The 27,874-nt window shown below is 39.7% G+C and overlaps 1 protein-coding gene across 5 annotated transcripts; it reads right to left on the reverse strand.

Annotated features, from left to right (window-relative positions):
* Positions 1 to 27,349, reverse strand: HELLS (helicase, lymphoid specific). Of its 5 annotated transcripts, none has more exons than XM_069796433.1 (22): positions 27,074 to 27,349; positions 26,441 to 26,562; positions 22,664 to 22,786; positions 20,707 to 20,766; positions 20,221 to 20,257; positions 20,064 to 20,128; positions 19,532 to 19,573; positions 18,502 to 18,726; positions 16,854 to 17,036; positions 16,454 to 16,597; positions 15,671 to 15,867; positions 14,872 to 14,968; positions 13,757 to 13,918; positions 13,099 to 13,241; positions 11,333 to 11,471; positions 9,817 to 9,900; positions 9,610 to 9,729; positions 7,716 to 7,832; positions 6,665 to 6,824; positions 3,369 to 3,465; positions 3,045 to 3,121; positions 1 to 1,416 (listed from the first exon to the last, which is right to left on the reverse strand). In XM_069796433.1, exons 2-22 carry the CDS (start codon positions 26,543 to 26,545, stop codon positions 1,319 to 1,321), a joined length of 2,475 nt encoding a protein of 824 aa, XP_069652534.1. In that variant the 5' UTR covers positions 26,546 to 26,562; positions 27,074 to 27,349; the 3' UTR covers positions 1 to 1,318. The 5 variants fall into 5 exon arrangements, with proteins under 5 accessions (XP_069652534.1, XP_069652536.1, XP_069652535.1 ...); XM_069796435.1 differs by lacking the exon at positions 27,074 to 27,349 and adding an exon at positions 26,768 to 26,785; XM_069796434.1 differs by lacking the exon at positions 27,074 to 27,349 and adding an exon at positions 26,646 to 26,777.
* Positions 27,350 to 27,874: the final 525 nt, after the last annotated feature.

A 27,874-nucleotide genomic window follows, 5' to 3' on the forward strand; every position in this document is an offset into this window, starting at 1 on the left:
CATGTTGGACTTTGCATTATTCAGGCTAATAAGTAACTGAACAGTAAACTCAGAAACTTTTGTCTGTAACAATTAGAAACAAGACATGGCTTTCAATAGTCAAAGGTCAAAGCCAGCCTACTCATTAACTTAACATTTATTTGTTCCCTTATAGAAGTAAGGATAAACATCTCTCACTAATATAAACTAACTTTCTCTAAATCAGGCTAACAGATGGAGAGTAAGAACAATCAAAGTGACTGGAAAGTAGTTTCTGAAGTCTGATAGATTAGGTAGGATTTTATTTTATTCCATGTTACCTATGCCTTGGCATGACTAGCACAACTGCAACTCTGACAGCTCCAGCTGCAATTCCATGACTGCAGCTTCTAACTACACCTAGATGACATTTTCACAAACCAGAATTAAAAGTTTGAAAGACACCTGATGCCCAAGTTGAAAACCATTGCTTACAGCTGGCTCTTAGAGGCTACATATACAAGTAATATCCTTCGCCTGTCTTTTTTGACTCACTGTAGTTTCAAACCCTCCCTTCCCAGAAAGTACTCCTCGGTCATGCACACACCCCCAGAGTCATTCTGCACTCTCCCCTTCCAGTACCCTTAGCTCCCTTCAAACAGGCACCTTAGGTGTGCAAGCTGATGCACCAGTCAATACAGAAATAATGCTTGCACCAGAAAAATTTAGGGTTTTTTTGACTCATCTTTTGTTGTGGGTTTTTTTGGTTGGTTGGTGGGTTTTGTTTTGTTTTTTTAAATGTGTGAGATTGGCTAATGTGCTAATTGAGTAGGGAAAGAGTGAATTAATGGACACAACATAAATAAGCAAAGCTTAAGAAGCTATGCTAAAACCCCTACAACACCTTTAGGACAAACAAGATGTTTATTTAATCAAAATAATTTGCAGAAGTTAAAAACAGAAGCTACACAATTGGCTGTAACAAAGGTACATGTTCTCTCACTTCCAAATAAAACCATAATTGACACTATATAAAAAACGAAACCTGTTTTAGGACTTCCACAGGAAGATTTTTTTTTTTAACACAAATCTGCTGGTTTTTACCACTGATCACAAGAGCTAGCTGCTAATGTGAAACATGCTTATTTTTCTAATTTTTTATGACAGCCTACCAAACCTACAACGTGAAACTATCACCTGCATTATACTGTAGAACATGTTAAAATTCAGTGAAAGAACATGAGGGATTTGAACAAGGAAAGAAAGTCAGCATAAAGGATCAGTATGTCTAAGTGATGTCTCTGAAGATCTGATGTCAGTCATATGTTTGTCCTGTAAGACTACAGACCACATTTGCACATTAAAACACACACTCTGCATTGGAATCTGATGATTCTTCTAGGACCTTGAAGACACCCATTTTTTCCTTTTTCATTTTTTCAGAGGTCTTCATTTGATCTAGGATTAAAACAAAACAAAGATCAACAATAATAGGTGAAGTGGCTGCAACCATACTATTGCAGACATAGAAGTTGTATGTATTTTTGTTTGGATTTGGAAAGCAAGTTGATAAAATAATTTTGCTCCTTCATCAACAGTTTGCTACTAAAAGTTTGTGCTTGAAAATATTTTTCAGTTGTGTACTTCAAGAAAAAAAAATTCCAACACCTCTGGCTAAATCTGAATGGAGATAAGCAGTTTTAAAATCTGCCTGAACTAGTCTCATTTTCCTGAGAAGAAAACGGAATGCAGTAAACCTATCTAGTGAAGTTACTAGGAGAAACACAGAAAGTTACGGCTCTGCTAAACAATATTCTTTTCTAAAGTTCAAAGACCTACATCTTGTTTTCCTAGCACTTGCAATCACTAAGTTGCCCTTCCAGTGAATATAAAGCTAATGAAAGAGTATTGTCTTTGTATCAAATTCAGTAATTATGGCTTACAGGGGTTGGAGGTGGCAGTTCAGTTTCTAAAGCATTAACTACAGTTAGCTGTAGTAAATATTCAGTACATAATGCTAGACTAATATCTTTGTATAAACATTTTTTTGACAAATTTAATATACTAATTTTGCTTAGTATAGCCAACAAAAAAACCACCAAAGAATAAGCAACCATTATAACACACTAATAACACAAAATATATGGCACCTTCCTTCTCCAACTTGAAAGGAGAAATCAGATTGTTTCACAGCCTGAACTTGTAAAGGTATAGACATATTATCAGCACATCATGAATAATTTTCCATATTAGCAGTCAGTTAACTGAAATAAGCAGTTTTATAAAACAACTTCTTTAGATAATCTAGGGAAAAAAATTTAAGTATAGCCAACAGTTCTCCTAAGGCAAAGTTATTTTACTTGGACTATACATATCACACTTATTTAAGGCTAGCTATCATTTTTACTTCTAAATTCTGTAATGACCAATTTTTTCTGTATCTATGCTTTGAGGTTTATCTCTACTAAAGATGCTGAAGGTAGCAAAGCATACTGAATCTATTGTTTAGACAAATTCAACAATAATTTTTTCCTTTCTCAGAAAAGTTCTTTTATAATATCTTGGCTGGATCAAGCACTAGAATTTGCAGACAACCTCACAAATTTTATTTTTTTTAAAACATTTAATCCTCTGACAAGCCATGGTAACTCTGAAAAGCTCAATCCCCCTCCCCCCCCAATGTTAGACTACATTTTGAATTATGATAGTATCAAAATAGGTTTTTAAACAAGTTTGCCAAAATAAGTATTTTCTGAGAATAATTTCTATTTTTATCAATTACAGCAACTTACAGGGGAAGTTGCTTGCAGAACACCTCCTAATCTATGCTTTTTGTTCACAGTATGCTCAGGGCACACTATGCGTGAATGTGGTTTTCTAGAATACTTTTTTTTAAGTTCTCTTATTTCTTCTTTAGCAAATCCTGTTGGAAATGTCAGGAAAGAGACCAAAAGGTCCTTCTTCAGATGTACAACACAGCTGTAGGAAAGTGAAGCTATGGCAGCTTTCTACATGTAAAGACTCATACAAAACATGAATTTACTGTTGGAGAGAAAAAAACAAACAAACAGATAAAACTGACTTACCAATAAGATCACTTCTGTCCAAGAGTAACTCTAGATCTTTATCACTGATTACTTTTTCTTTAGATCCTTTAACCTCCCTGTTGAGGAAGAAATAATCTCTCAATACAGATAAAAGCACGTTACAGTTAGTACTGCATAGAAGTCAGTTTTCCCACACAGCAGAATCCCTAGGACATTCTTTCCACTATGAAGATCCACATACCACTTAATAAGACAAGAGAGCTAATCCACATACCACTTAATAAGACAAGAGAGCTACTGACAGCTGCTTGCAAGCTGCAAGTTACAAACTCACGGCCCAAGAAAAATATGAAACCTGCATACCTCTCATAGTCTCTGGATTTCAGTAATTCTATTAATTCCTGAGGGTCCAGGCAGCTCTTTGACTGTGCTAGACCAGATTTGCCACCTTTAAACTGATCTGTAGAAAGGAGAAGTTTTAAGAAAGTACACAGAGACAGGAACAATTTCTGCAAATTGTTAAATCAATGCTGGATGCACATATCAAACAAATTACTCTTGCACATCAAAACTAGTGGCTATGTTTCATTGTCTTAGCCCTCAGGTAAACACACCTTACGCTAATAGCCTAACTGATGAAAAAAGTCAGAGGTACATTAAGAGTTTACATGCAGGCCTTTCACCTTCTAGCTGTAGTATGCAGAAGAACTGATTGAAACACCAATTCAACATGCACACACACACACACAGAGCAGAAAAGCCATTAGTTCTACTTACAGTAAAAACATTGTAAATAAAGTTAGATGGTGGATGCTGAAGTTTGCTCCCTTTGTATTGTAAGCTGGTTGAAACAAAGTAAGCAGTATTAACCACAAGGTAGGAAATACAGGAAAGATGTGTGGTTTGCAGAGCTCCCAGTTTAAGGGACTAGGCAGACATGACAAAGTTAATATATCTGACACAGGTTGGTTTCTTGAAAAGACTATGCTAACGCCTATCTACACACAAATCTGGATGTCAGCCCAAATATAAAAAAAAACCTATACAGGATTATTACTTAACTAAAGCCAAGCATGGATGAAGTCAAGCTCAGCCTTGCGCATTTCAATGAGACAGCCACGGCTTACTGCTCTGTGCCAAGTTTCTTCAGTTTTTATCAACACACGTACCCATTTTATTAATGAGTCTTCATTGATCCCTTTCATCACACTCACTGCTGTTCTTTCCTACATCTTGGTTTCAGAAGTCCTCCCCACACCTTTTCCCATCTCCCTCCAATGACTGGCTGTTCATCTGTGAACTGCAAGTCAGATCCAAGTTCCAGAGGAGTTTGAGCTATAGGATTCTTCCCCTCTGCCCCGCTCTGTTAACATCTCCTGCTGTGACACACAGGATCCAGGTCCTGTTGTGCATTATTAGTGACGCACTCTCTCCGTTTTAGTTTTCAGTTTCACAAACTATATGGCATTGAATTAGTGCTATACAGGTCTTGGGTTGCAATAATAGTGACACAGAGAAAAATACAGAAGACCCTATCAAGCACTTAACATTTTAAATAGAAGTTTGTCCATCACTTCCTCTTTGACATCTACTAATTTAACTAAAATCATGCTGGTTCTCAGTTTCCTAGGCAACTTTCTTCAATAAAACAGAAGCACAAGATGGAAAGAGTAACCTGGTGCTGAGGCCAAAAAAGCATTCTGTTTTGCAACAAATTTCAGTTCTTAAGCTCCAGTACTTGTACTGTACACGCCCTACATGGTTAGACACCTGAAAGGCCTGACTTAAGTAAGCTTTGTGATATCCCTTCCTCATTCACTCCTCCAAAGTTCCAACACTTTTTAGATATTAAAAATAACAGGATCTATTACATCACTTTTACATTTACACAGTGGATCCAAAGGTTCCTGGAGGGGATACCCCTACCTAAGCTGCAAAGATTTTGATATGATTCACCAATAGTTACCAAGATGAATACTCAACTTATTGCATGACCCAACGTGACACTTAGCTTCCTTCCAGTATAACTAGTCCCAGTTCCCATTGCTACTTTTAGTATATTGCAGTCATCCACTATTAGAGCCCATTCTGTTTTGTGCGCTTATCTTGCCACTTTGGTTTTAACTTCAGGTTGGACCATAATCAAATCATTAAAACCCAAATTTTTCTTACTTAAATTGGTCACTAACGTGCCTACAAAGAGTCAGACAGCAGTCACACCAAGACAATGGTTGCAATCAAATTACAAAGAAAAGGCCTAAAGCTAGGATAAAGGAAGCATCTAACAAGGATTAGCTAAGATCATCCAAAACCAGAGGCATACCACAACTTAGGCTTGACAAGCAGTGCACTGTGCAGTAGACAGTACAGGTATGGTCTTTCTGGCCCTTTATGCCTTCAGGAAAATGTTTTGGGTTCGTCCCCACTCCCCCTTAATATACCATGAGAAGTTCCCAACCTCCTTTAAAGTTTAATATAAGGCTAATTATTGTCAGAAGCCCATATGAAGTTTCAAGAATTGTATTTTTCAAGTGAGCTTAGTGTTTGGAAAATGCAATAGGGAGCTACTGTCCAAATATCACAAACAGAATAAGCTACAGAAGCAAAGCAGGATTCCTATATGACCCAAACAAGAAAATATTACCCCCAAAAGAGACACTTCAATCCAGTCACTTTCTAAAGACTTTTGAGTATGACCAGCTATATAATCAAGAATACAACAAGAATCACCACTGTTCTGCACATAAAAATCAAAGACTATTGTTCCATTCAGCACTGGTTAATTGTTCAAACAGGACTATTCTACTATGGTTATAACATACTGTTCTTAAATTCAGAAGGACAGATGCAAACAGGATGCTGAAATTTTTTACAGTGATATTACAGCTGTAGGATTTGCAATCTCAACCAAGTTTAGTAGGAATCCCACAGAAACCAACTTTCTGTGTTCTCTACCCATTTTACCAACTTTAATAGGAACACTCCCTACTCAAGCAAGTTTGCCACTGCAACTAGAAAAAAAAAATCTATTGCTAAACCTCACATCATATAACACTGCTCTAGATGTCATTAAGTAGGCATATTGCTCCAAATCGTTATAAATTAATTATCAGGAATTGTTATAAATTAAACTGCAACCAGTAAGAATTTTTTTAATCTGCTTTTCCATTTATATTCTGGTTCATTTCATTTGATTTTAAAAAGATAATCAACTCAGACTTGTCATCTACCCCCAGCATTTTTAATGCTAAAAGTTCAAAAACATTTGGGTCAGACAAACTATAATCTTGCTGACAAGCTGCCAACAAGCCCAGAGCTCTACTCTCTTATTGCCTGGTTTTATCTATATTTCTTCCATGTATGCTCAGTGTCCCATCACCTGTCTTTTTTTCCTTACCTACTAGTAAAGCAGTAGTCATAACATGGTGATTCCAGAAATACTAGAAGCGCTTTCCTTTAATTTGCTGCAGAAGTTATCTACAATGTGTCTAACAATGCATTTTGAAAAGTAATACTTATATAGGCACTTGTTAAGAGGATGAAGCTTTTTGCATTTAAGAAAAAATACTAAGCAGTCACAAAACAGAGCAGTAAGAGTTCTCTTGAGATTTAAAGAAGTAGCACATGCTTACAGGAAGTCATAAGAGAAAGATACTAACTTTTGTGGATAATCAGCTTCTCCAGCTTCCTCTTGGCAGCAGCTCTCTCCACAATCTTCTGGTCAATAGTATTTGCTGTCACAAGACGATAAACAACCACCGGCTTTGTCTGGCCAATTCTGTGACACCTGTCTTGAGCCTGCAAGTCCGACTGGGGGTTCTGAGCAGAAAAAAAAACAAGTTGGCTACACCATTAACCACTTAAGACACGTACCACAGGCAGTGTTTTCAATAGTGAGCTCTGAGAGTCAGAGTGGCAGCAGTAAGCAAGGCAGCCATGGTATAATAGAACTCTACATCTCTTGCCAGAGTAACCCAACTAGCTCAGATTGCTTCTGCACCGTGTGCTGCAGTTTTCAACAGATGGACATGTTTTGTATCACAAATTTATCTGAGGGTGTTGGTTGTAGGTTTGTGGGGTTTTTTTGTTGGAAGATAAGAAAAAGGATTAACAAAGTTTTCAGCCATTTCTGAAGCTGCTTTAGCTCTCCTGAAGCTGAATAGTCATGCAAACACCAGAGGTGTCCATTAAAATAAAGTGAAGATGCAGAGGTCTTCAGTCATTTCCTTACATACCTCTCTTCTTCCCAGCCTCCAGGTTCACAGGAGCAGCAGAATCCTAGCTAGCTAAAACACATGTGGCAAGTCACAGGAGATTCAAGGGGCTGGTACTAACATGGCAGCTGTTGGAAACAGGGAACCTGTAGAAGGTCTGGCTACATTTAAACTTAAATAATAAATTGGAAGAAGGAAATGTATCTTCAACAGGAACAGAAAAACCCTCCTGCTTTTGGTGTAACTCAGGGGCAAATAGGCTAGTTTTGGAAATCAACTTTAATGTTGTATTCAATAAGCTAGGACTTTTCAAATGAGGCTGCATACTTCATATATAACATGTTTGCATACACTGCTTAGTATTATCTTCATGTAACACCCCATTAAAGTTACAGAAACTGTCTATACCATAATGGGTTAGTAAATTATTATCAAAGCAGCAACAGAGAAAGCATTTTAGGACACATATCACTAGGTTAACAGTCTGTCAACATACCCAGTCACTATCGTATATGATAACTGTGTCTGCCGCAGTTAAGTTAATGCCCAAGCCACCAGCTCTTGTACTCACTAAGAACAGGAAGACTTCAGGGTCAGTATTGAATTGATGCATCTGGAAAAGAATTCATCTATTAAAAAACAGCAGATGGATCAAACACAATGTAGCTAATGTTTTATTTTGACAGACCTGTGTTTAAAAAGATGAACATAGAAAATACACCACATGCTGTCAGAGGCCAAACTAAGGCCTTAAGAAACACTGCATGCAGTTGGGACAGGACAAGACCAAGAAGTGAAGCAACTGTATTTTCTTATCTGATGATTCCAGTCAATGAGTTGCCTAACACACAAAGTGGAGGTGACTATAGTGAGGTATGGTCCAGATCACATTCACCTCCACATAACCTACCATCCAGTGATGAAGAAGGTGAGCACAGTCCAAGCTGGCAGAGCCTAAAAACATACCTACTTCTTGACACAAGCAACAATCTAAAATATTGATGCCAACTTGACTGTAACTTCCAGCCACCCTGTATACCTCCTCTTACTTCAAAATTAAGAGTAACTTTCTGGCCTACTACTCAGCATCTAGCCCATTTTCACTGCAAAATGTTTCCAAGTGTCAGCACAGCTCCTACTAGGTCTGCAACACCAGTCAAAACCTAGTCTACTTAGTCCGACCACCCACATGCTGGTAGAAAACTGCAAGTATATAGTAATTTTCAGGACTTCGATCACAGCAAAGAAAAATAAACCATCACCCCACTACCAGGTGGAAGCAGCTAACCAAGCTCTCTAAAAGCCCCATATCCTCTGGGGTCTCCTGGACATCAGCATCTGCAGCAGCTGCAGCAAATCATGGAGCTGGGAAGAGCCCTGCTGGACTTAGACTGGTGACCTGGAAGATTTCTCTTATCTGCACCCATACCACACTGTAGTAGGCACACAATCAACTCTTTAAAATCCCCACAAGCCAGCAGTACAAAATTTTACCAGCTTAATAAAAGTCACTATAGCTTGCTGACACATTGCTAATTAGCCTTTCCTCTTTAAGAATCAGCTCTAATAGTAGCAACTTAAGTGTTCAGGGGTTTGGTTTTCCTCAGCCACACTGTGGCACAGAAAAAAAATGGGGCAAAGGGAAGCACAGTTTGAGCTCGATGATCTGTCATCTGCCACTGTTTTTCCGTATCTTCACAAACACCAGTGCATACTTTGGAGACCAGATGGCAATTGCAGCATACCCCCCTAGATACATCCTGTGTACTTCTTCCATATATGCATTGCTCTTGTTCATCCCTGCAAACCCTCAGAGGTGGTTTTCCAGAACCACTCTGCATGGCTGCACTTAATGATAAATATGTGCCTCAGTAGTAAGGCATTCTGTGGTTATTTGAAACCACTACAAGTATGCAAGAACAAAGGATTGCACTGGAACAAATCCACATGCAATTTCAGGCTGTAGTTACAGGTGTCCCACTAGGTACAAAACCTCGTTTCCTGGAAATCTACTTTATTTGGCATTAGACTTGCAGCATGCTGCCATAGATGCTGGCATCGCATCCTGGATACTAGGAAACAATATGTGCAGGGGTAAAACTGAGATTAGCATCTGCCACAATATAGATGCGTTACATACTTCACATTTGGGCAACAGAGTACATAAACACCCATCATTCTAGGCATACCCCAAGATAATGGTTAGTAACACATTTCATTGCTTCAGTATTTCCGAGCTGCAGATATTAAAAGCAGCAGCAAGGATGTCAGTTTTCAACATAGATGACTTTTCCCTATTAAAGGCTAAATGCTGTGTGAAATCACATTCCAGTGTCACAGGAACAAGAAGAATTTGCTAACAGGCTCAAAGGGCATGTACATCTACTTACATTTTCTTCTCTGTCTGAGTAGGACATAGAGCCATCCAATCGACTAAATTTGAAGTCTCTCAGATAGCAGTAATCCATCAAAATATCAAGCATCATAGTCATTTGCGAGAACAACAAGACCTACAAAACCAGGAAGATTCCTTAATACCATTTTTTGGTCATAAGGAGACAACTATGCCCCCCCACCCCTCAAATCATTAGCTTTACCTTATGCCCTCTCTTTTTCAGTTCTGGAAGCATTCTGTCCAAGAGTAGAAACTTGCCTGAATTCTTTACTAGATCTTCATCAACCTTGGAAGAGGGGAAAGGGGATCATACATTAGGAGGGAAGGATACCAAAGGTTTCCCTGATTCAGAAGCACCAACAAAAGCTGTCTGAAAGCTTCTCACAGAAACAACCTTGTACCATCTTTTTAACTAAAAGCTATAAGATTGGAAGCAACGCGAATTTCAGCAAACTACATTGAACCAGCTAAATCATGATTAAACTAAATCAAACCCTGCCATTTCATATGCCCAAATAATTTTTACAAAAACTAATTAGTTTTCATCCCATTTCTGGAAGGAGAAACCCTGATGATTTTAATTTTTCCACATGGAAAAGCACTGTTGTTTCTTTCCCAGCTTGTAATTAATGCACAAGGCTTCCACCTACTGGATATAAGGAAGCACTGCTGAACATGTTACTACACATGAGCCAAGTGACAAAAGTTAATAGAACAAGTTTTCACACTGCTACCTTAGACTCCTGTTTTGCTCAAGAGAGTTTGTTAGATCTAATTCTTGCTATGGGCTAAGAGCAGGGATATAGAAGCTTCTCAGGTCTGAGCCATACAGCAGCCACCTTGATAATTTCTAATCCATTTTTCTGAGCAGGTACTAGCTCCTGCAAGTGGTGTCAACTGTCAGTCTGCATCTTCTACACATTAACTAATTTTCCCTCATCACCCAGACTGGGCTATCTGCTTTTTATGCACTGACTTTACATTGATAAACTTCAACAGCTTGCTCTTGACTGCAGCTGAATCTGTTATCACTCATTGAACAGGAAACATGACTACACATGCCCCCAAACCTACATTTAGAATGTGCAAGCAGCTTCCAGTTGTTCAAGATTCTTTCAATTCAAATTACTTCACTCTGTCCTATATTGCCCACTGCTTTGTGTAGATTAAAATACCAGCTGGCCTTTGTGATATAATTTGGATTTTTTTCCCTTTTGAGGAGGAGAAAGGATGCTATGTGCCCTAAGCAGACTCTGTTGTACTTGGTTCAGCCCTTCAACACCTCACACTTAAGTTACCACCGCAACCTCCTGCAGCGTGTACAATTTATGTCATGAACGGTTTACAAGGTCAGCATTTTTTGTTTTAAAAATTAACCTTTGTGAGGAGAGCTGGAGGCAGATCCTAAAACACCCTGAGTCAACGGAACCCAGCTACTGTTTGAATTTGGTAACTTTGCTCCCAGCAGATGAGCGCTGCTGTAATGAACACTATGGCATCACTATGCAAAGGCTAAATGAGCACAGAGGGCTGAACTGGTCTCCACAACTGCTGCTGTAGGAAGCTTCAAAGAATGATTCAGTACACTGCTGGAATTCAATGGGGAGGCATATGTCAAATACATTGAAATGGTCATTCTTTACTGACGTTAGCTCACAGTCTATTGCTTTTTAATGCCTGGAATAATTTTTCTCATAATCCTTTAAAATATTCAATACCTTGAATTGTTGTGTAGCAGGGTCCAATGGATATTCAATAAGATAGGGATGATTACAACACTTCCTCAGTAACATCATAATATTCTGCAGTTTAAGGTTCACCTCTGAATCCATGGGAATGCTCACGTCTACCACTGGCCTTGAAAAAATATGTCATCTTATTAGTACAGAAAGCATCACCGTATTACATTACAGATACTGAAGAGAAAAAAAACCAATAAAACCAAAATCAAGCAATGGATTCACATGCTGTGTCAAATGTCCTCAAAATCCCTCATAGTTAGTAAAACTATTACCAGATGAAACTTCTTTTAGTGCCACACTTGGCACCAAAGGCACAAGGGTTTGCCATTATTCGTTTAATACACGAAAGGACAGTACAGTCAGGAGTAATCAGAAGCAGAAAAAACAACTTGTGCAGTCACCCAGCAGAAAAGGGAACAGGAACAAGCCCTGTCTAGAACAAATGGTCATATCTCCTGCAGAACAATACATAGGCTATTCCAAAATCAACTCTCTGCCTATCCTATTTCAGCCACACGTGCACATTGCAGGATTCACAACAAATACAGCTATTTAGCTCTTCCACATCTAAGTACTGCCTCTAAAAGAAGAGATCCATGCACACCATAAAACTAATACAAACATATATTTAAGTGTCTGTTCCTGCAAAGTACACTGAACTACAATAAAAATCTAGCAAGATAAATACATTTCAACCCTGAAGATTAACCTGCTTTTCCTTATGCCCAAGGGACTTCCAACCCATTTAGAGCCACCAATAGACCTTGCCAAACCCAGGAATGAACATGATTCCTCAGCTCCCTCAGTCCTGAATCTCAACTCTGATTTTATTCACCAGAAAGTGACCAATACCTGTCACCAAAACAGCAATAACCATGCTGGCCATTTGGATTCCAGGCCTCAGCTTAAGCCTACACATTTTACAAAATTTAGCAAGAAAACTACTCCTCCCTTTTCTCCAGTCTTGAGCCTAAACTTTGCTTTCAAGTATTCCCAAGTAATTCCACAAAAACCTAGGAGTTAACTGTAGTTAGCACACCAGCATTATCCCTTGTCCTGTCTTTGAGCCAGTGGAAGATATACCTTTGAAGGTAACTGGACATTGAAGACAAAAAATTTACCTGAACCTTGCAAAACCTAGCAATAAGCCAAGCTCTTTGTCCTCATTGCTAGCTGTAGCCGGGACCTAAGCTATTACAATGAAATTCAACTACCAAATAACTAAAATGAAGCAGTTCTTCCATGGCTGGCACCCAACACCATCTTAGACCTTGAGGCTTTGGTGAAACCACAGCTCTTCACTACCAAAATGTTTTAACAGTCCAAAGGAATTACATTTCACACTAGGACATTTTAGCTCTTTATGGATTATCAATAGCACTATCGTCACAAGAGCTACCTAAGATTGTGACTAATGAACACAGGGACTCAAAAAGCAATTTTATTGCTAGATCCTGCAAGGGCCACAGGTCTAGGAGTAATTGTCTTGTAGTTAACTATAACTCTAATGAGTCAGTGAGTGACAGTACAACCTAATCATTGCTATCATGGCCCAGCAAATATTAGGTAAAAGCAAAGAAACAAATCATAAAGCTACAAGGATAGTGAATTACGAAATGCCATTCTTCTTGATCAATCTGAATAAGCAAAGCTCTGGAAGCAATCCAAGATGGAGATATTCAGTATAATTAAAAAAAAAAAAAAAAAAAAGAGAGAGAGAGAGAATCTTTTAGGGCAGGCACCTCTCTTTTTCTACTTCCTCTTGCATTTTGCTGATCAATTTTTCCAAGTCATCAGATGAACCATTATGTTCTTCACAATAATCAACCAGTTTTCGGCTACGGCGTTTTGGTCGGCCTGTAGGACTCAACTCAACTACTTCTTCCTGTGGGAAATGATAACATTGCCATCAACAGCAGATAGCTTCAGATTCAAAGGCCTATGTTGACCCAAGAATTCTCAATACTGAAAAGTGGTCTCAGTGATATTCATCATGCAATATTTACTTAGACTCAGCAGCTCTAAGTTTTACTAAGTAGAAAATGCAGCCCAAACTTTAAAGGTCTATAATTGTAGATTTTGAAAGCTTCTGCTTGATTTTTAAAAGCTGCATTAGCACCTCACTGATTTTACAGCAGAAACTGTTAACTCTATGAAAATTGTCATCTTTTTCCCCCAAGCTACAAGTAATCAAGAACATATTTACACTCATATTGTATTAGTTCTGTGCCCACTGAGGCCACTCACAATAACCACCAGTGAAATAGATAACAAAAGGATCCAACTAAAATTTGAGCAAAAAGTGGGTTTAGTTACAATGGTAATGAAGCAATACCAATGTGTTTTTCCCTATAAACCATTAATAGCAAGCACATTTCTAACATTCACATCAGTAGATACCTCATTATTTCCAAGCAGTTTCCTAATGGTGCGATTTACAATGGCAGTATAGAAAGTTTCTTGCTTCTTTGCCAGCGGTGCATATACCACAACTTCTCGTTTAGGAGGAACCTCAAGAGCAACATCAGATTTCAGTCTTCTCAGTAGAAAAGGTGTCAGAATCTGAAATGTTGAGCAGATGTGTTACAATGACTCAAAGCTCTCAACATGGCTAGTTTAAAAAAACAAAAACCCCAACCAGCATCCCCCACCCCCAACCAGTCTAGTGATATAATGCTATTTTGACAATTTAAAGCAAAAGAGTTAATTTTCAGAGTTCCATATTTCATTTTTTAATATGGATGCCTACCCAAAACTTCTATACACATGCTGTTAATACATGTTCAAATAACACATCCATTGACATTTGAAATATTTTAGAGTGTTTAATAAGGGTGCAGTAGTAACTACATTACAGGCCTTTCAAATAATTTTCATTAACCGAAAGTATTTTTATTGTGAAACAGCTGATTTTAATTGTTAAATTTCTTAAATCAAGTCATTCTGGGAAAGCCCCAAACCTTTAACTGAAATAAATAATAAAATGTCATCGACAATTATATCTAGAAGATAAAATTTTTATCGCTCACCATCAGCTTATGATGAGAAAATGATAGTTCTGTAAGCATTTATTTCCACACACCCCCCCCTTAAAAAAAGTTTTGAGTGTTAGTTTGGTTTTGAAGACAGCTACGTTATACAACTAGTTTGTCAAAAGGTATTCTGTTCAACACCTAAAAGTTACATGAATTCCCTCAAAGTTCTCTTTCAACAAAATAAACATACCAATTAAATCTTTTGGCAAACAGAAGCAAGCAACTGCAATTAAGTTTGACTAAACTCAATTCAGTTCCAAGAATAAAAATGAGTCAAAGAGGTATATTGTTCCTTTCCAGCATTTTTAAGTACTGTAAAGACTGAAAAAACCCACAAGTCTAAGGAAGTCCAGAAGTGCCATAATAAAAGCCTCAGGCCCAGAATTCAGCTCCACAAACAAGATTTTGACACATTTAATAACAATGGTCAATGTTAGAAAAAAAACCATGAAAAATACAACACAAAGAATAAGTGAAAACCTGATGCAGCATATGCAAGATGTTTTGCTCCCTTTCTTTAGCAATAATATCTTCAGCAGTTTCTGTAATGCTGGTAATATCAAACCAGGATTCAAAGCTATAAAAACAAAGCAAAAAAAAAGTAATAGCTTACTTCATAGCTATTATTCTTCATTATTTAAGTATACCATTCTTCACCTATACTGTGATTTAAGAAAAACAAAGCACTAATATTCATCATGAATAGAGGGTGAACAGGAGGTATTTCTGAAATATACCTGTCAATTCAGATGCTTGAGGTTTTAAGTGATTGGTAAAAATATTTGTACTAGTTGAAATATTCACTAGGATCTATTATACTCACTCTTGCCTATGTCTTTTTCCAGTATTAGTCTAACATTTTGGCAATGTTCTTCCACCTAACCTCCTACTGCTTCAGAAAAGGATCTGTCTCCCACGGGTCCCATGTCTGCCAGCCTCAAACAGCTTTCTCCAGCACCTCAGAGAATCTCAAGCAGCACCAGGCACTTACGATTAGACAAACATCTCTTCCCCCCAGATGCTCATGTCTTAGCTCAGAGTTGAGCTTCCACTATCCACAGAGCTAATAATTAGCTAACAATTACTTCCTTCATTTCTGAAACAAGCAAGTGTGAAGGCAAGACACATTTCAAAGCCTTTGCCACCAAATTATCATACCAAATTACAACCATACCACAAAATAGCTCTTTGCATGCTGATACAAGTTTAATAATTAAAGTCACAATAATGCCCAAACAGAACAAAGGGGAGTAGTTTTCACCATCAGATTGCAACCTACCTTTTCAAATCATCAAATACATCTGGCAAAAGGAAGTTAAGCAATGACCAAAGCTCTGCCAAGTTGTTTTGCAGGGGAGTACCAGTCAACAGGAGTTTATTGTCTGCATTAAATCGCTTCAATTCTCTGATAAGGCGGCAGTTCATATTTTTAATCCTGTGACCTTCATCTACTATCAGGTATTTCCAGAAGCAGTGCTGCAAAAAGAAAGGCAATTTCAGTAAATCTTAGCTTTACTCCACCAAAACATGTGCCAGATGAGAGAAGCAGCACTAATAAGACTGTGATACGGCCTGTTATAAAGATTCTATTTACTGTTGTTTCTCACTTTGCCAGACTAGAAGAGCCGAGTCCAGTTAATGCCATATACGTGCTTCATGGTGACTGCATTTAGAAAGCTTAGGTGATTACAATAAAACTTCTCCAAAGAAACTCATCTCGCTTAAACAACCATTCTGATGTTAACCATGATATTTATACACTAAGTATAGCTTTTACTCCAAGCCTCCCTCACTATCACCTACATAGAGGTAATGAAGAGAGCAGATATGCTGTAACTATCTGCTTACTTCACTTTTTGGATAGTGCTCTGTTTGAAGAACTTCTTAAGTGTAAGATTCCAGAGCCACTGCTCCCAAGGAAACAGAAGTGAATGCCAATATAAATGCTACAGTATGACATTAGTACAGGCAGCATGCAGGGGTTTTTTACTGTATTCAAAAGCATTGTTATTAGTGATGAGGCATTTCACCCATCCTAGGGCTTTCAGGAGAATTTAGGTACCTGCAGGGCATTTCTGTCTCGCATTGCTATTTCAAAGGAAGTAATGACCACAGGATGGATTTGCAATGATCCTTGCCGCGCGTGAATTTTACGAACCAGTTTACGACGTTCCTGCTGAGCTCCATGATAGAGCATTAGTGGAATCTGAAAGAGAGAGGTTTAGAAGCCAGGTGAACTAAGCTCATTTAAACAGAAGACAGTAGAGATAATTAGCTCTGTTACAAGAAGGCTGTAAATACATAGCAAGACATGGCACAGTGTGTAGTAACCACACAAACAACTACAATTCAACTGATGTTCTATATAGAGAAAGTTTCAAGGCAAAGAATTAAGAGTAAGAATTAAATAATTTGTTCTTTTAAACCTAAGGAAGAAAAAGAAAAATCTTCACTTCTTTTACCTCTGGAGTAAACCTCCTGAATTCAGACATCCAATTTGGAAGAGTAGACAAAGGACCACATACTAAGAATGGACCTGGGACTCCTCGCTCCACCATCAGTGCTATTGTTGCAATACACTGGATCGTCTTCCCCAACCCCATTTCATCAGCTAAAATGCCATTGATACCATTTTCCCAAAGCATCTACGTACAGAAAAAGAAACGTCAATGCAAAATAACCAAGACACCTTAGGAATAACAGACATCTTTAGGAATGTAACATGTGTGGAAACTCTCTACTAGGCACATTTTATATTACACATGAGAATATTTTCATCATGGAGAAAATCAAATACAAGCGTCTTGTAAGCCCCAGACATTCATATGTAGGTGTACGTGTTTCTACCAATTAAGTGCCCCAAAAACCCAGAACAGTATCAAAGGAAAGGATGTAAATTAGTGTTGTATCAAAAGGCACTTCAACTGCGAGTACAGCTCACACTATCCAAATTTTTACTCATACCAGCTCCAAAGAATTCCCTTAGCTTCTCCCTCTAAAAGATCAAGTTATTGTGCTGATGTTTCAGTTTTATCTATTCAAGTAGCTTCTGTAGGCATATCTACTTTACCATAGGAAAAAGGTACCAACACAGGCACCTGCTCCGGCCAAAGTTCTTTGTGCAGACATTGCCTGTTCCGACAAGCGACAGAGCAACCTCTCATAAAAGAGCAGAAAGGAAGACACAGAAGCATTCTTTGGCTACTCTATTCACTACTCAAAGTTTCATAAAAAAGGTTATTATAACTGAGGGCCTAACTAGGGAAGCTGTTCCCTCCCCCAAGAAGAGACCTGCCTTCCCTAGGCACTTCCTAGTGACAGAAGAGAGTGAGCCAGTTTAGTGGCACTCACTTGTGAGATCAGTCTAAGCCTATCAAAACAGGATACATATGCTTGTGGGGAAGGAAAGAAAATGAAAAAAACTAAGGGAAATACAAGATCAGCAGCAGAATGAAAATTAGTCCTGTCTGGCACTGATAATTAAAAAGCAAAGTTGTTCTAACTTGGCTTGCAAGGAAAAAAATGGGTAGAAGTTGAGTATGTATGTGGTCAATTTTTATACCAAGTTTCTTTAGTTTTTGATTTCACAGGCTGAAGACAAACATTTTTAAAACACTGTGTTAATATTACTAGTTAGACTCAAAGATGCAGAGAATGCAACACTCAGCTGTGTCAGGTCTGCAAGGTAGTAGGTCTTTAAATACCTATGGGCTAGGTATTCAAGCCCTGGAGAGAAAAATAGTAAGACTGTCCCTTAGTAGTGTGCATAGTCCTCCTGCTTTCACAAAGTATTTGTAAGGAGAGGCTGAAAAGAAAGTCGAGTTGAACAAGAAAATAGGTGGAGAAAGGGAAGATGGAGAACACCAACGAGAAAGTCTAAGGAAACTTGTACAAACACAAATACCCTCCCCACACTGAAACATTATATCTGCTGCTTGACAACTTTTTTGTAACACCAGACTCTTGTATCATGAGAAATCTTTAAAAGAACTGTCTCAATCCTTCACCTTCCCTGTACCAACTACGACCAGAGACTTCTAGTGTCTCTTTCCCCTCCATTTCTGTTTCCAATCAGCAACATGTTCAATTTCATCAACAATTGCTCCATACCCTTAGCCACTCCATGCCTTCCACTTGGTACCACCTCATTACACCGCCAGTAAAAATCTTCGGCTGCTGAAAAGGCACTGGTTGTCCATTAAATCTCCGTATTGGATCAAGGAATTGCTTGGCACTGTGTCGTACAGCTTGACATAATCTATCCTTAATGACACTATTTGAGTCTCCGTTTTTCTGCAGGTCTTCTGGACACAGGTTGTCAGAAGAGCTTTCATCCTATAGAGGGAAGTTCAAGGAACACATGACAAGCGGAATGCACATCAAAGCCCAGCTAAGACATACTTTTGCCCAATTTACACCAGTCTTAATGTTCAGTGAAGTAAGCCAGCACCTGACACAAAGTCTTATTTTGAGTAACTGTTAACTCAGGAGTAGAATTTGTTTTTAGGATTAATAGTACTACATAAGTAGACATCAACATGCAAAATTTCAAAGCCTTATATGCATTCTTTACTCTTTTAGACCTGAAAACCAGTGATAGCTACTGAAGCTATTGGGCTTACAATTTTCTACCCAGAAAAGCAAGCAGACTTAAAACCTTCCTCACAGTGGTTGGCAATTAATGAAGCTATTTCCCTTCTGTAAGCAGATTCTAGAGAATGCTGGAAAGAAAGTCATACTGTGCACATAGCTCTTAAACTACAGCTGAAGCAGAAGAGACCACGCCTGCTATCTCCATGCTTGAATGCTTAAAAATGAATTAAGGTCTTATATACCAGCACAAATATTTCTTAGTAAATTCCTATTTCCTTATTTTCAAAACTACAGGCATTCTATAAAGTATAAATAGGTTGAAATTCAGTGTTTAAGAAAAAATAAGTCAGAAGTTTTCACCTTGGATTTCTGAAAATAAGTATTTAAGTGCATTCACTTGCACCACTTTTTTAAGCTTCTAATTCAGGACTTTAGTATCTAGCAGAGATGTTCATTTACAGGAAAAGCTTAAAGATATAAAGTATAAAAAGCCCTCCCTCCCTTTGGGCTTAACACACTTAAACTGCAATAACATGTGCCAACATACCTGATTTTCCACTTTACTTTTTTTTGCCACTGATAATATTTCCTGGAAACAAAGAAAAAAAAAAACCTATGCTTATGTGCTTTTCAACCTTAAAGGCTACTACAATTTGGATTTCATGAGATCTTTTAAGTGAAGAATCTGGACAGATCTTTAAAAAGCTTTCCATACAACATCATTGATCATACAAGCAACTCTAAACAAGGGCACACACCAGAGAACACATTCCAATTACAAAGGGTAACTGAGAATTCAACTGGCAATGTAGTCTCTTCACAGCTTGCCTCCCTCAAAGACTTGAAAAAAAAAAAAAAAAAGCATCTGAATTCCACAGGTCTGACAACACTGCTTGTTACACAGATCTTTGTTAGAAGAAAGTTGTATGTTACAGACAGACTACTGTTGGCTGATAATCTCTGATGGCAATGTACGAGAACGTATTGCTCTAAAATACAGATGTCACACAGCAATTGCCTCACCAGTTAAAATTTGTGCTATAAAAATCCAGACAAGCCTATTTATAGCTATGGCCTACCTCTTTGGACATAATTTCTGAGATGTTGTATGTCCCATCTTCTCTCCCTCTCTTCTTTTTTGCACCTATAAGGTAACATTTGAGTTTATACAACACATCAAACATTAAAGAAACTAAAAATACCAGTACTTACAGAAGGCAGAGCCTAATACATTACCTGATTTCTCCTCTTTGCCATCAAGTGGATTTTGACCCTAGAAAATAAACATAGGATGAGGTTCATCATCTTATGCATCTCTATCGTGACACAGATAAAAAGATGTAATCAGCCTCAAACCATTGCCTTTGAAAGCTTCTTGAAATACTATTAAGCAGCTTTTAAAAATACAGCAAAAAAAAGTTCCTGCTTATCTTTTTTATTACTTATTCTTGGCTGAATAAACAATCATTACTAAAAGAAAAAACCTCAAGACAAATTAAAACCATTTGCTTTAGTATAAATTAGTCAGAAACATCTCCTTAAGATGACTGTCATGGTATACAATTTTTAAGCACTTTTAAACAGTCTTATTATGGTTAAAATATACTAGATAGATGCTGCAAGTCAAATACTAGCTAATCTAACTTAGTTAGTTTACCTACCTTGATCAAAATTGATATAATTTTATTCAGAAAGTTGCATAAAATAGCTAGTTAATCTTACCTTGGCAGATTTTAACATCATCTCTCTCTTTTTTTCTAACTTCTCTTTCCTCCTCTGTTCCTAAAGAAAAAAAAAAAAAAAAGAACAACACCCCCCCACACACACATTTCTTATCTTTCAGTAACACCCACAAGAGCACCATCCATTATAGAAGTGATAACACAGATTACATTGGTAATGTAGAGTTCTGTGTACTCTAAAGACTTCGTTTTTGCAATCACACTAAAAGCCTCTATTCTGACATAGTTTAAAATGATAAAGCAAAGCTTGGACAAGAAAGTGCAACTGCTCTGAATTCCTTGTCAGTGAATATAGTTATTTAGAAAGACTTCAACAAAGATATTCCCAATTGTAAACTCCTTAAGATCACATCTAGTGCAGTAAGTTTTCCACGTATCCAGCTCCTCTTTAACTTTGTCGTGGTTTAACCCCAGCCAGCAACTAAGCACCACGCAGCCACTCACTCACTCCCCCCCCATCCAGTGGGATGGGGGAGAAAAATCAGGAAAAGAAGCAAAACTCCTGGGTTGAGATAAGAACGATTTAATAGAACAGAAAAGAAGAAACTAATAATGATAATGATAACACTAATAAAATGACAACAGTAGTAATAAAAGGATTGAAATGTACAAATGATGCGCAGGGCAATTGCTCACCACCCGCCGACCGACACCCAGCCAGTCCCCAAGCGGCGAATCCCTGCCCCCCACTTCCCAGTTCCTAAACTAGATGGGACGTCACATGGTATGGAATACACTGTTGGCCAGTTTGGGTCAGGTGCCCTGGCTGGGCATGAGAAGCTGAAAAAGCCTTGACTCTAGTCTAAACACTACTGAGCAACAACTGAAAACATCAGTGTTATCGACATTCTTCACATACTGAACTCAAAACATAGCACTGTACCAGCTACTAGGAAGACAGCTAACTACATCCCAGCTGAAACCGGGACAACTTCTACATATTGCCACTTGTGTTCATTGCGAAACAGAAAGCAATGTAAGCAGCCTACAATGCCTTTAAGGAAGAAGTGCTTTCATGTCTTGAAGAATTTAAGACTTTCATTCCATCTACTATTTCTGCTTGCTGAAAGTAAAAGGACCCTGGAAAAATAGGTAAGAAACCTTGGTATTGATCAGATGGATCAAGACTTAGTACTGAAAGATGCATTCTGTCAACGCAGTAACCATGAATTCAAGCTGACAGTTAAACTAGAGAAGTATTTTAGAAAGGAGGTTCCTGCAGTCTGTCAGCATCACTTTTCTGAGAACGTTGTTGCCCTGAATCTTTTCCTAAGATTCTTCCTCTCTCTCAAGCATAAACTCGTACAAGCTTGTCCATAAAGGTACAGTAAGAAAGTCAAGATAAAGCTAGATATGAACTCAGCAACCCATGGATTCAAAAAAAAAAAACCAAAACCACATCAAATCATTTTATGGAAGCTCATGTTTGGGAACATCATGACCTCAGATGACTGTAATTTACAAATTTGTTTGATGGAGGCCTACATTAGCACCCTGAAGACACACCTCAGTCTCCAGCGATTAACACAAATAGGCTGCACAACTTCCTGTTTGTCAATTCTTTGCATCTTCTATCCTCCCTCCAGGTTTTCTAGCTCCCTTAAACTTTCTTATCTGAAATATTTATTTTCTCTTCCTAGCACTCAGGCCAACAAAAGAACTGTAAAGATATTGGTGCCACCCTCACACTGTGATTTTAAATTGTAATTCATGCTCTTCCCAGTCTGATTTATCTATGGATTTATAGAACAAATTCTGAATATTACGTAAAGCACCACTTCATTCCTGGGCAGTAGTTCCAGTAGATTTTCATGTTGTTATTGCAATCCTAACAGCATTTTTACTTGAGTTCAAACAGCCGGATGGCAAAAAAACCCCCAACCAAACAGATGGCAGCCCATCTTAAGAATCCTCACTGCAGACAAGAATACACCTACCTCTAGTTGCTGCTGCTCCATTTTGGTTAGCAAGAATTTGGAATAGATGTTGCTTTTTTCAAGCAAATGTTGAAGCCTCTTATAGCGCATTTCACTTGACTCCCTGTCCCAAGAAGCACGAGCCTGGGCAACACAAAGAGACATCAAGTCTTTATAGATGCTTCAGTTAATGCTTTTAATATAATGAAGGGTTCTTCTGCAGGGTAACTGCAACTCTCACACACACACACACAGCCTTTCCCTTCAAGTCGTTATACATCTACGTGCATTATACATCTATGATTCATGAGTGTATGGACTCACATGTACCTATGAAGTGCTTTAAGATGAAAATAACTGAGGGTTGCATTCACTTGCATATGTAAACAGAGCTCTACAACACACACACTTGCAGTGCAGTAACACAAGGTATTCAAGGCGTCAAAGGTGTCTCAACTCCAATTTATAGATTTAGAGCAAAATGATATTTATTTGCAGCCTGCAAAGTTTGGGAGGAAAAACAACCCCAACCCTACTTGGCAAAATTCAGCACAGTTTCCCAAGTATTAGATGGGACTCCTCCACATGCCATTTGCACAAAGGTACAGTTTTTCATTATGAACAGGATAGTCAGACAGCTACAAAACCATCATGCCTAATTCACAAAGGTCAAGTCAATTCCCAATGTGAACACAGTAACTTCTTGCTTTGATTACAAAACCCACTCATGCTTTTAGAAGTAACTTCTGTTGAATTAGTCAAGTCTGTGCATTTAGAAGTTTGCAAATTACTCTTTAAAACTTAGATCAAGACTCCCCCAAAAAGTGAAAAAGCATTCACGTCTGCATTCACCTAACATTGCCTGTTAGATTGAGATATCAAACAAGTGAAAAGGTATAAATTAGCATCTCCAAGAGAAACCCCAGCAAGGCAAGATGCAGAGCTTTACAAGATGCTTATCTATGCCATTGCTTTCAGAAGAAACACTGGGATAAGGGCACGCTAAGACAGAAAGGCAAGGGAATCTTCTGAAACTAGATAGGCTAACAGGCAGGGGGGGAAAAAGGATATTAGCTGAATCATGGGACAAACTGTGTGACATAGAAAAGGGGGAGCCTGTTTCTCTCCCCCAGAAATCAGACCTTTATTTTCCACAAACAGTACTCCATGTCATTCTTATCAGGTAGCTATCATCGTATTCTTTTATGAGAGGAAGATCTATCTCAACAAGTTCTTTGGGGGAAGAGATTGCCTTCTTGCGATTATCCATACAGTTTTTATTGCTTCTGCTCTCCCCAATCCAGGTTTTTTCCTTCAGATGAAAAGTACCTGAGCTCAGAAAGATCAACCCTTTATGGCAATGCCAAGACAGAATATCATTAAAACTAAGCTACTTCATTCAGCAAATTGCTATTGCTCACTTTACTGGAGTGAACACAGCATCATTCCATTAATGGGTCAATCTGGAGGACTGTTCCCTTGACCAACTGCAAAAATTTCAAGGGAAAACCAAACCTCAGAGATGATGAACAGCATTGAACTTATGATTTCTCCACTTTGTCTTTTGCCTCAATTTTCAAGCCAACAAAGTGAGGGCTTTTTTCCCCTTTTTGACTGAAAAGGTCAAAAATTTGCCACTCTTTCATCACTTTACATTCTTATATATGTGCATAATGGTATTTTGCCTTCAGCTCACAGAAGGAACAAATGACTCTTTTGTTGAACTGCTGTACAAATCACCTGGCAGGGGGTTTGCCGAAGTGACAAGGACCAAAGTGACAAGCATAAAAAACCCTGAAGCTTCAAGAACATCAACTGCCCCCAGACGCCAGTAAACCTGGGTTTAACAACACAGGTTATTTCCCTTAGTCTGACTGGTCCCAGACTGCACAGAGAAAGCATGATAGAAACACACAGAACAATGGAGTGATACACTTGTTAGAGGTAAGCTCTGTGAATTCTCAAAAAATGGAGAGAACACAAAAAAACCCAGACCTATCACATTATAGCATTGTTACAGAAGTGGTTAGTTGTGAAAGAAATTAAATCCTAAGTCCTTTTCTCAATACTTCCAGTACAATAAGATAATTTTCTCTACAGGGGTTTCCTCCTTACCCTCCAAAAGCATTGCCTCCAAATTTTTAGTTCCAAGTCTGATCAAGGAATACCCGAAGAGAAGTTCAGACAGGCTCTATCATGACTTATTGCTTGCAAGAAAGAAGATTATGAGACTTCGGGGAAAATAAAGCATTATTTTCCAACTACAATATCAGAAAATGCAGCAGCCTAAAAACATACCTTTATAAATCACAACTTTTCTTAGTGAAAAGATAAAGAGTAACTAAAATTAGTTCCAGGCCTTAGAAACTGTATTTTTCATGCCCTTAGAATAATGCTTCAGTTTTTAAGACATCAGTCTTGGGTGGGCCGAATACAAAGCTATGTAATTAACAGAAAAGGGGAAAATGAGAGCACTCTGAAAGACAGGAAAAAAACCCAACCCAAACACACTGATTTCTCCAGTATTTCGAGTAATAGTGTTAGTTCTTTAGAATACAATTCCCAGAAGAGCATTTAAGAGAAGAGTTCTTTCAAGCTTGTATTTCCTTATGCCTGAAATACAATACCTACATAGCATTCTGATACCTTGATAATTTGTATCAGCACAGGTCTAGAAGCATCATGTTTTCATGTTCTCTCTCCAGAACAGACTGGTTAATATCAACCAATGCTTAATATCAACATTTGAAAACATTCACAGCAAGAGAGAAATTAAATGTAGTAACGATTATGTCATTTGTGTTAGGGACGTATCATTTCCCTGAAGCAGTCTACATTTCCTGCAACATAAGCAAACAGAAGTACACAAACCAAACATTAACTCTCAGGATGATTTCATGTACATTTCTCCTGGCAGCAACGGCAGCTCAAGCAGCTCCTACTCCCCTCCACTTCGGGGTGCCTGAACAACTGCATGCGGGAAAGAGCAGGAGAACAGACCAGGAAAGTGACTGGCATAAACCCAATCCTTTTTGGCTAGGCTTTTTAAGCTAGGCTACTTGCTTGATGCAGTTCAGTTGCGGCCTTCAAACACCGCTGCAAAGAGAATGAGCTGCCAGTGACAGCAGCTGCCTAAACTACACCTGCTACCAAAAGAAACTCATAACTGGGCTTATTTCTGGAAAAGATAAATGGTATTTATAGAATTGTCCTGCAGAGGTCTAATCAGGTCGTTTGTTTGGTGGGTTTTTTTTTAATAAAATGAGGAGGAAAAAAGAGGAAAAGAAGTGTCATGTACACATACAGAAAACGCAAACAAAAAAATCTTGCCTTTACTATTTCAGACAGAAATTCAGAAGAATGTGAACTTACTATCCTTTCTGAAATCAGCTTACTTTAAAGGCACGATACCTTAGATTTTTAGGCTCAGAACGACAAAAGTAAAGAGGTAATCTTCTCATTGCAAACTTAAATGCGTATAAAATGCAGCAGGCTTCTTGCTGACTGCAAGAGTCCACTGTTAACCTTCAAAAACAAAACAAAACAAAACAAAACAAAAACAAACAAACAAAAAAAGAGAAGGCTCCCGTGGATGATCAAAGGCGCTTGTGAATCACAGCCACCGCCCGGAACTTTAACAACCCCTCACGTTTGTTTGTTTTGAAATCAAAGGCGCTGCACGACACCCAGCCCCGGCCCACAACCCCCGCGGGGGCTAACGGCGCGGGGGCACGGCGCTCAGACCCAGACCCAACGGCTGGCCCCCCGCGGGGCAGCCCCACCTCGCCGCCCCCTCACCCTCTCCAGCATCTGCCGCTCCTTCTCCAGCCCCGCCGCCTCCAGCTGCTCCTCCTCCTTCAGCATGGCCGGCGTGATCACCGCCGCCTCCGCCTGCTCCCCCATCTCCGCTCCCAGCGGTTCTGCAACGAGCGCACGGGTAGTTGGTTACCCACGGGTGGCTGGTTACCCGCGCCCCCCCCCCCCCGCCGCCCCGAGCTCTCACCGCCGCTGCTCGCCGTGTTCTGGGCCGGCATGGCGGCGCGCCGGGGCCGTTGGGTGCGAGGCGGTGCGCCACGCGCAGCCACCACCGTCCGGCGCGCCCCCCCGAACTCCCGCGCTCCCCACCTCACCGCGCGCCGCCCGGCCGCCTCGCGAGACCAAAAACCGCGCGCTGCCCGAGCCGCGCGAGAGGCGGCACCGCTCTCGCGAGGCCGCTCGCTCCGCCCCCTCCCGGGACCGCCCGGAGGCCATCTTGACTGCTGGCAGGCGGAGCGGCCGCCCGGGCGTCGTTTCAGTTCAGCTTCGCCCCGCCCCGCCCCGCCCCGCTCCGCTCCCTGCCGCGCCGCCTGTTCCCCGGGCAGCTCTTCGGGCCCGCCCCTGCTGGCCGGTGCCCCGCTTCGGGCCTCAGTGCTGAAGCGGTCTTGGGCCTGCCTGTCCAGCGTGGGGCCTCCACACGCTGCGGTGAGCCCTGGGCCTGCGGGGCCCCTCGGCCGCGCTGACGGTCGTTGTTTCGGTGAACGTGCGCTTCTGGCCCTGTGGTGTACAGCCCGCCCTCAAAGAGCCGCCGCAGGCCGGTGCCGTCAGCAGCTGTCGGCCAGGCAGAGCGTGATGAAACTGCCTGGGCTTCATCGTCCTGCTTCCCTCTGGCAGCGGGAGCGGCACCGGTACACGTCTCTGGATCTCCGCTCGGAGAGTGTGGACATAGCAGAGGCCGATTGTCTCCGTTAGTGCAAGGACCGAAGTGCTTACTTGAGCACTTCTGATTTGTGCCACGAGAGGGCAGAGGAGCGCTTAAAACCCGAGTGAGAGCTGTGCTCCCCTCAACCGATGGAAAACCCTTTTCCCAAGGCATAGGCTGCGTCAAAGTAAATGTTTCTAGTGTTCAGAACAAAAACACTTTAGCTTCAGCTAAATAACACAAGCTGTCCAAATAACTTTGGGCTTATCACCTCAGATCCATTAAAAAATGCTGTGCTAGTAATGTCTTGCACTTGACTCTCAAAGGGATCACTCTTTTACGCTCCACACACATGGGGACCAGAGCTCCTGGTTCAAAAAAGACCTAGAAAGGGAGAGAGGGGGAGGAAAGGAGAAGCAGAAGAACAAACAAGTCTAGTAATAACTGAGGTGGATGGCATTCTTGTCATCATTCCCAAAGCCTTAGAGGCTGATTCTGGATGGTGTAATGTGGTTTATGGAAAAGTGATTCTGTTTTGCAAGGCATAGTTTGGA

Source organism: Haliaeetus albicilla, chromosome 11 (genome assembly GCF_947461875.1).
Source record: "Haliaeetus albicilla chromosome 11, bHalAlb1.1, whole genome shotgun sequence".
NCBI classification, from domain to species: Eukaryota; Metazoa; Chordata; class Aves; order Accipitriformes; family Accipitridae; genus Haliaeetus; species Haliaeetus albicilla.

Excerpts from the sequence above, each read along its gene's own strand:
- HELLS (XM_069796434.1), bottom strand. The coding sequence starts at position 26,676 with ATGCCGGCCCAGAACACGGCGAGCAGCGGCG. Across the intron at positions 26,563-26,645 it reads GAACACGGCGAGCAGCGGCG|AACCGCTGGGAGCGGAGATG; the intron begins GTGAGAGCTCGG and ends CGCTCGTTGCAG. Across the intron at positions 19,574-20,063 it reads CAGAAATTATGTCCAAAGAG|GAAATATTATCAGTGGCAAA; the intron begins GTAGGCCATAGC and ends CTTTGTTTCCAG.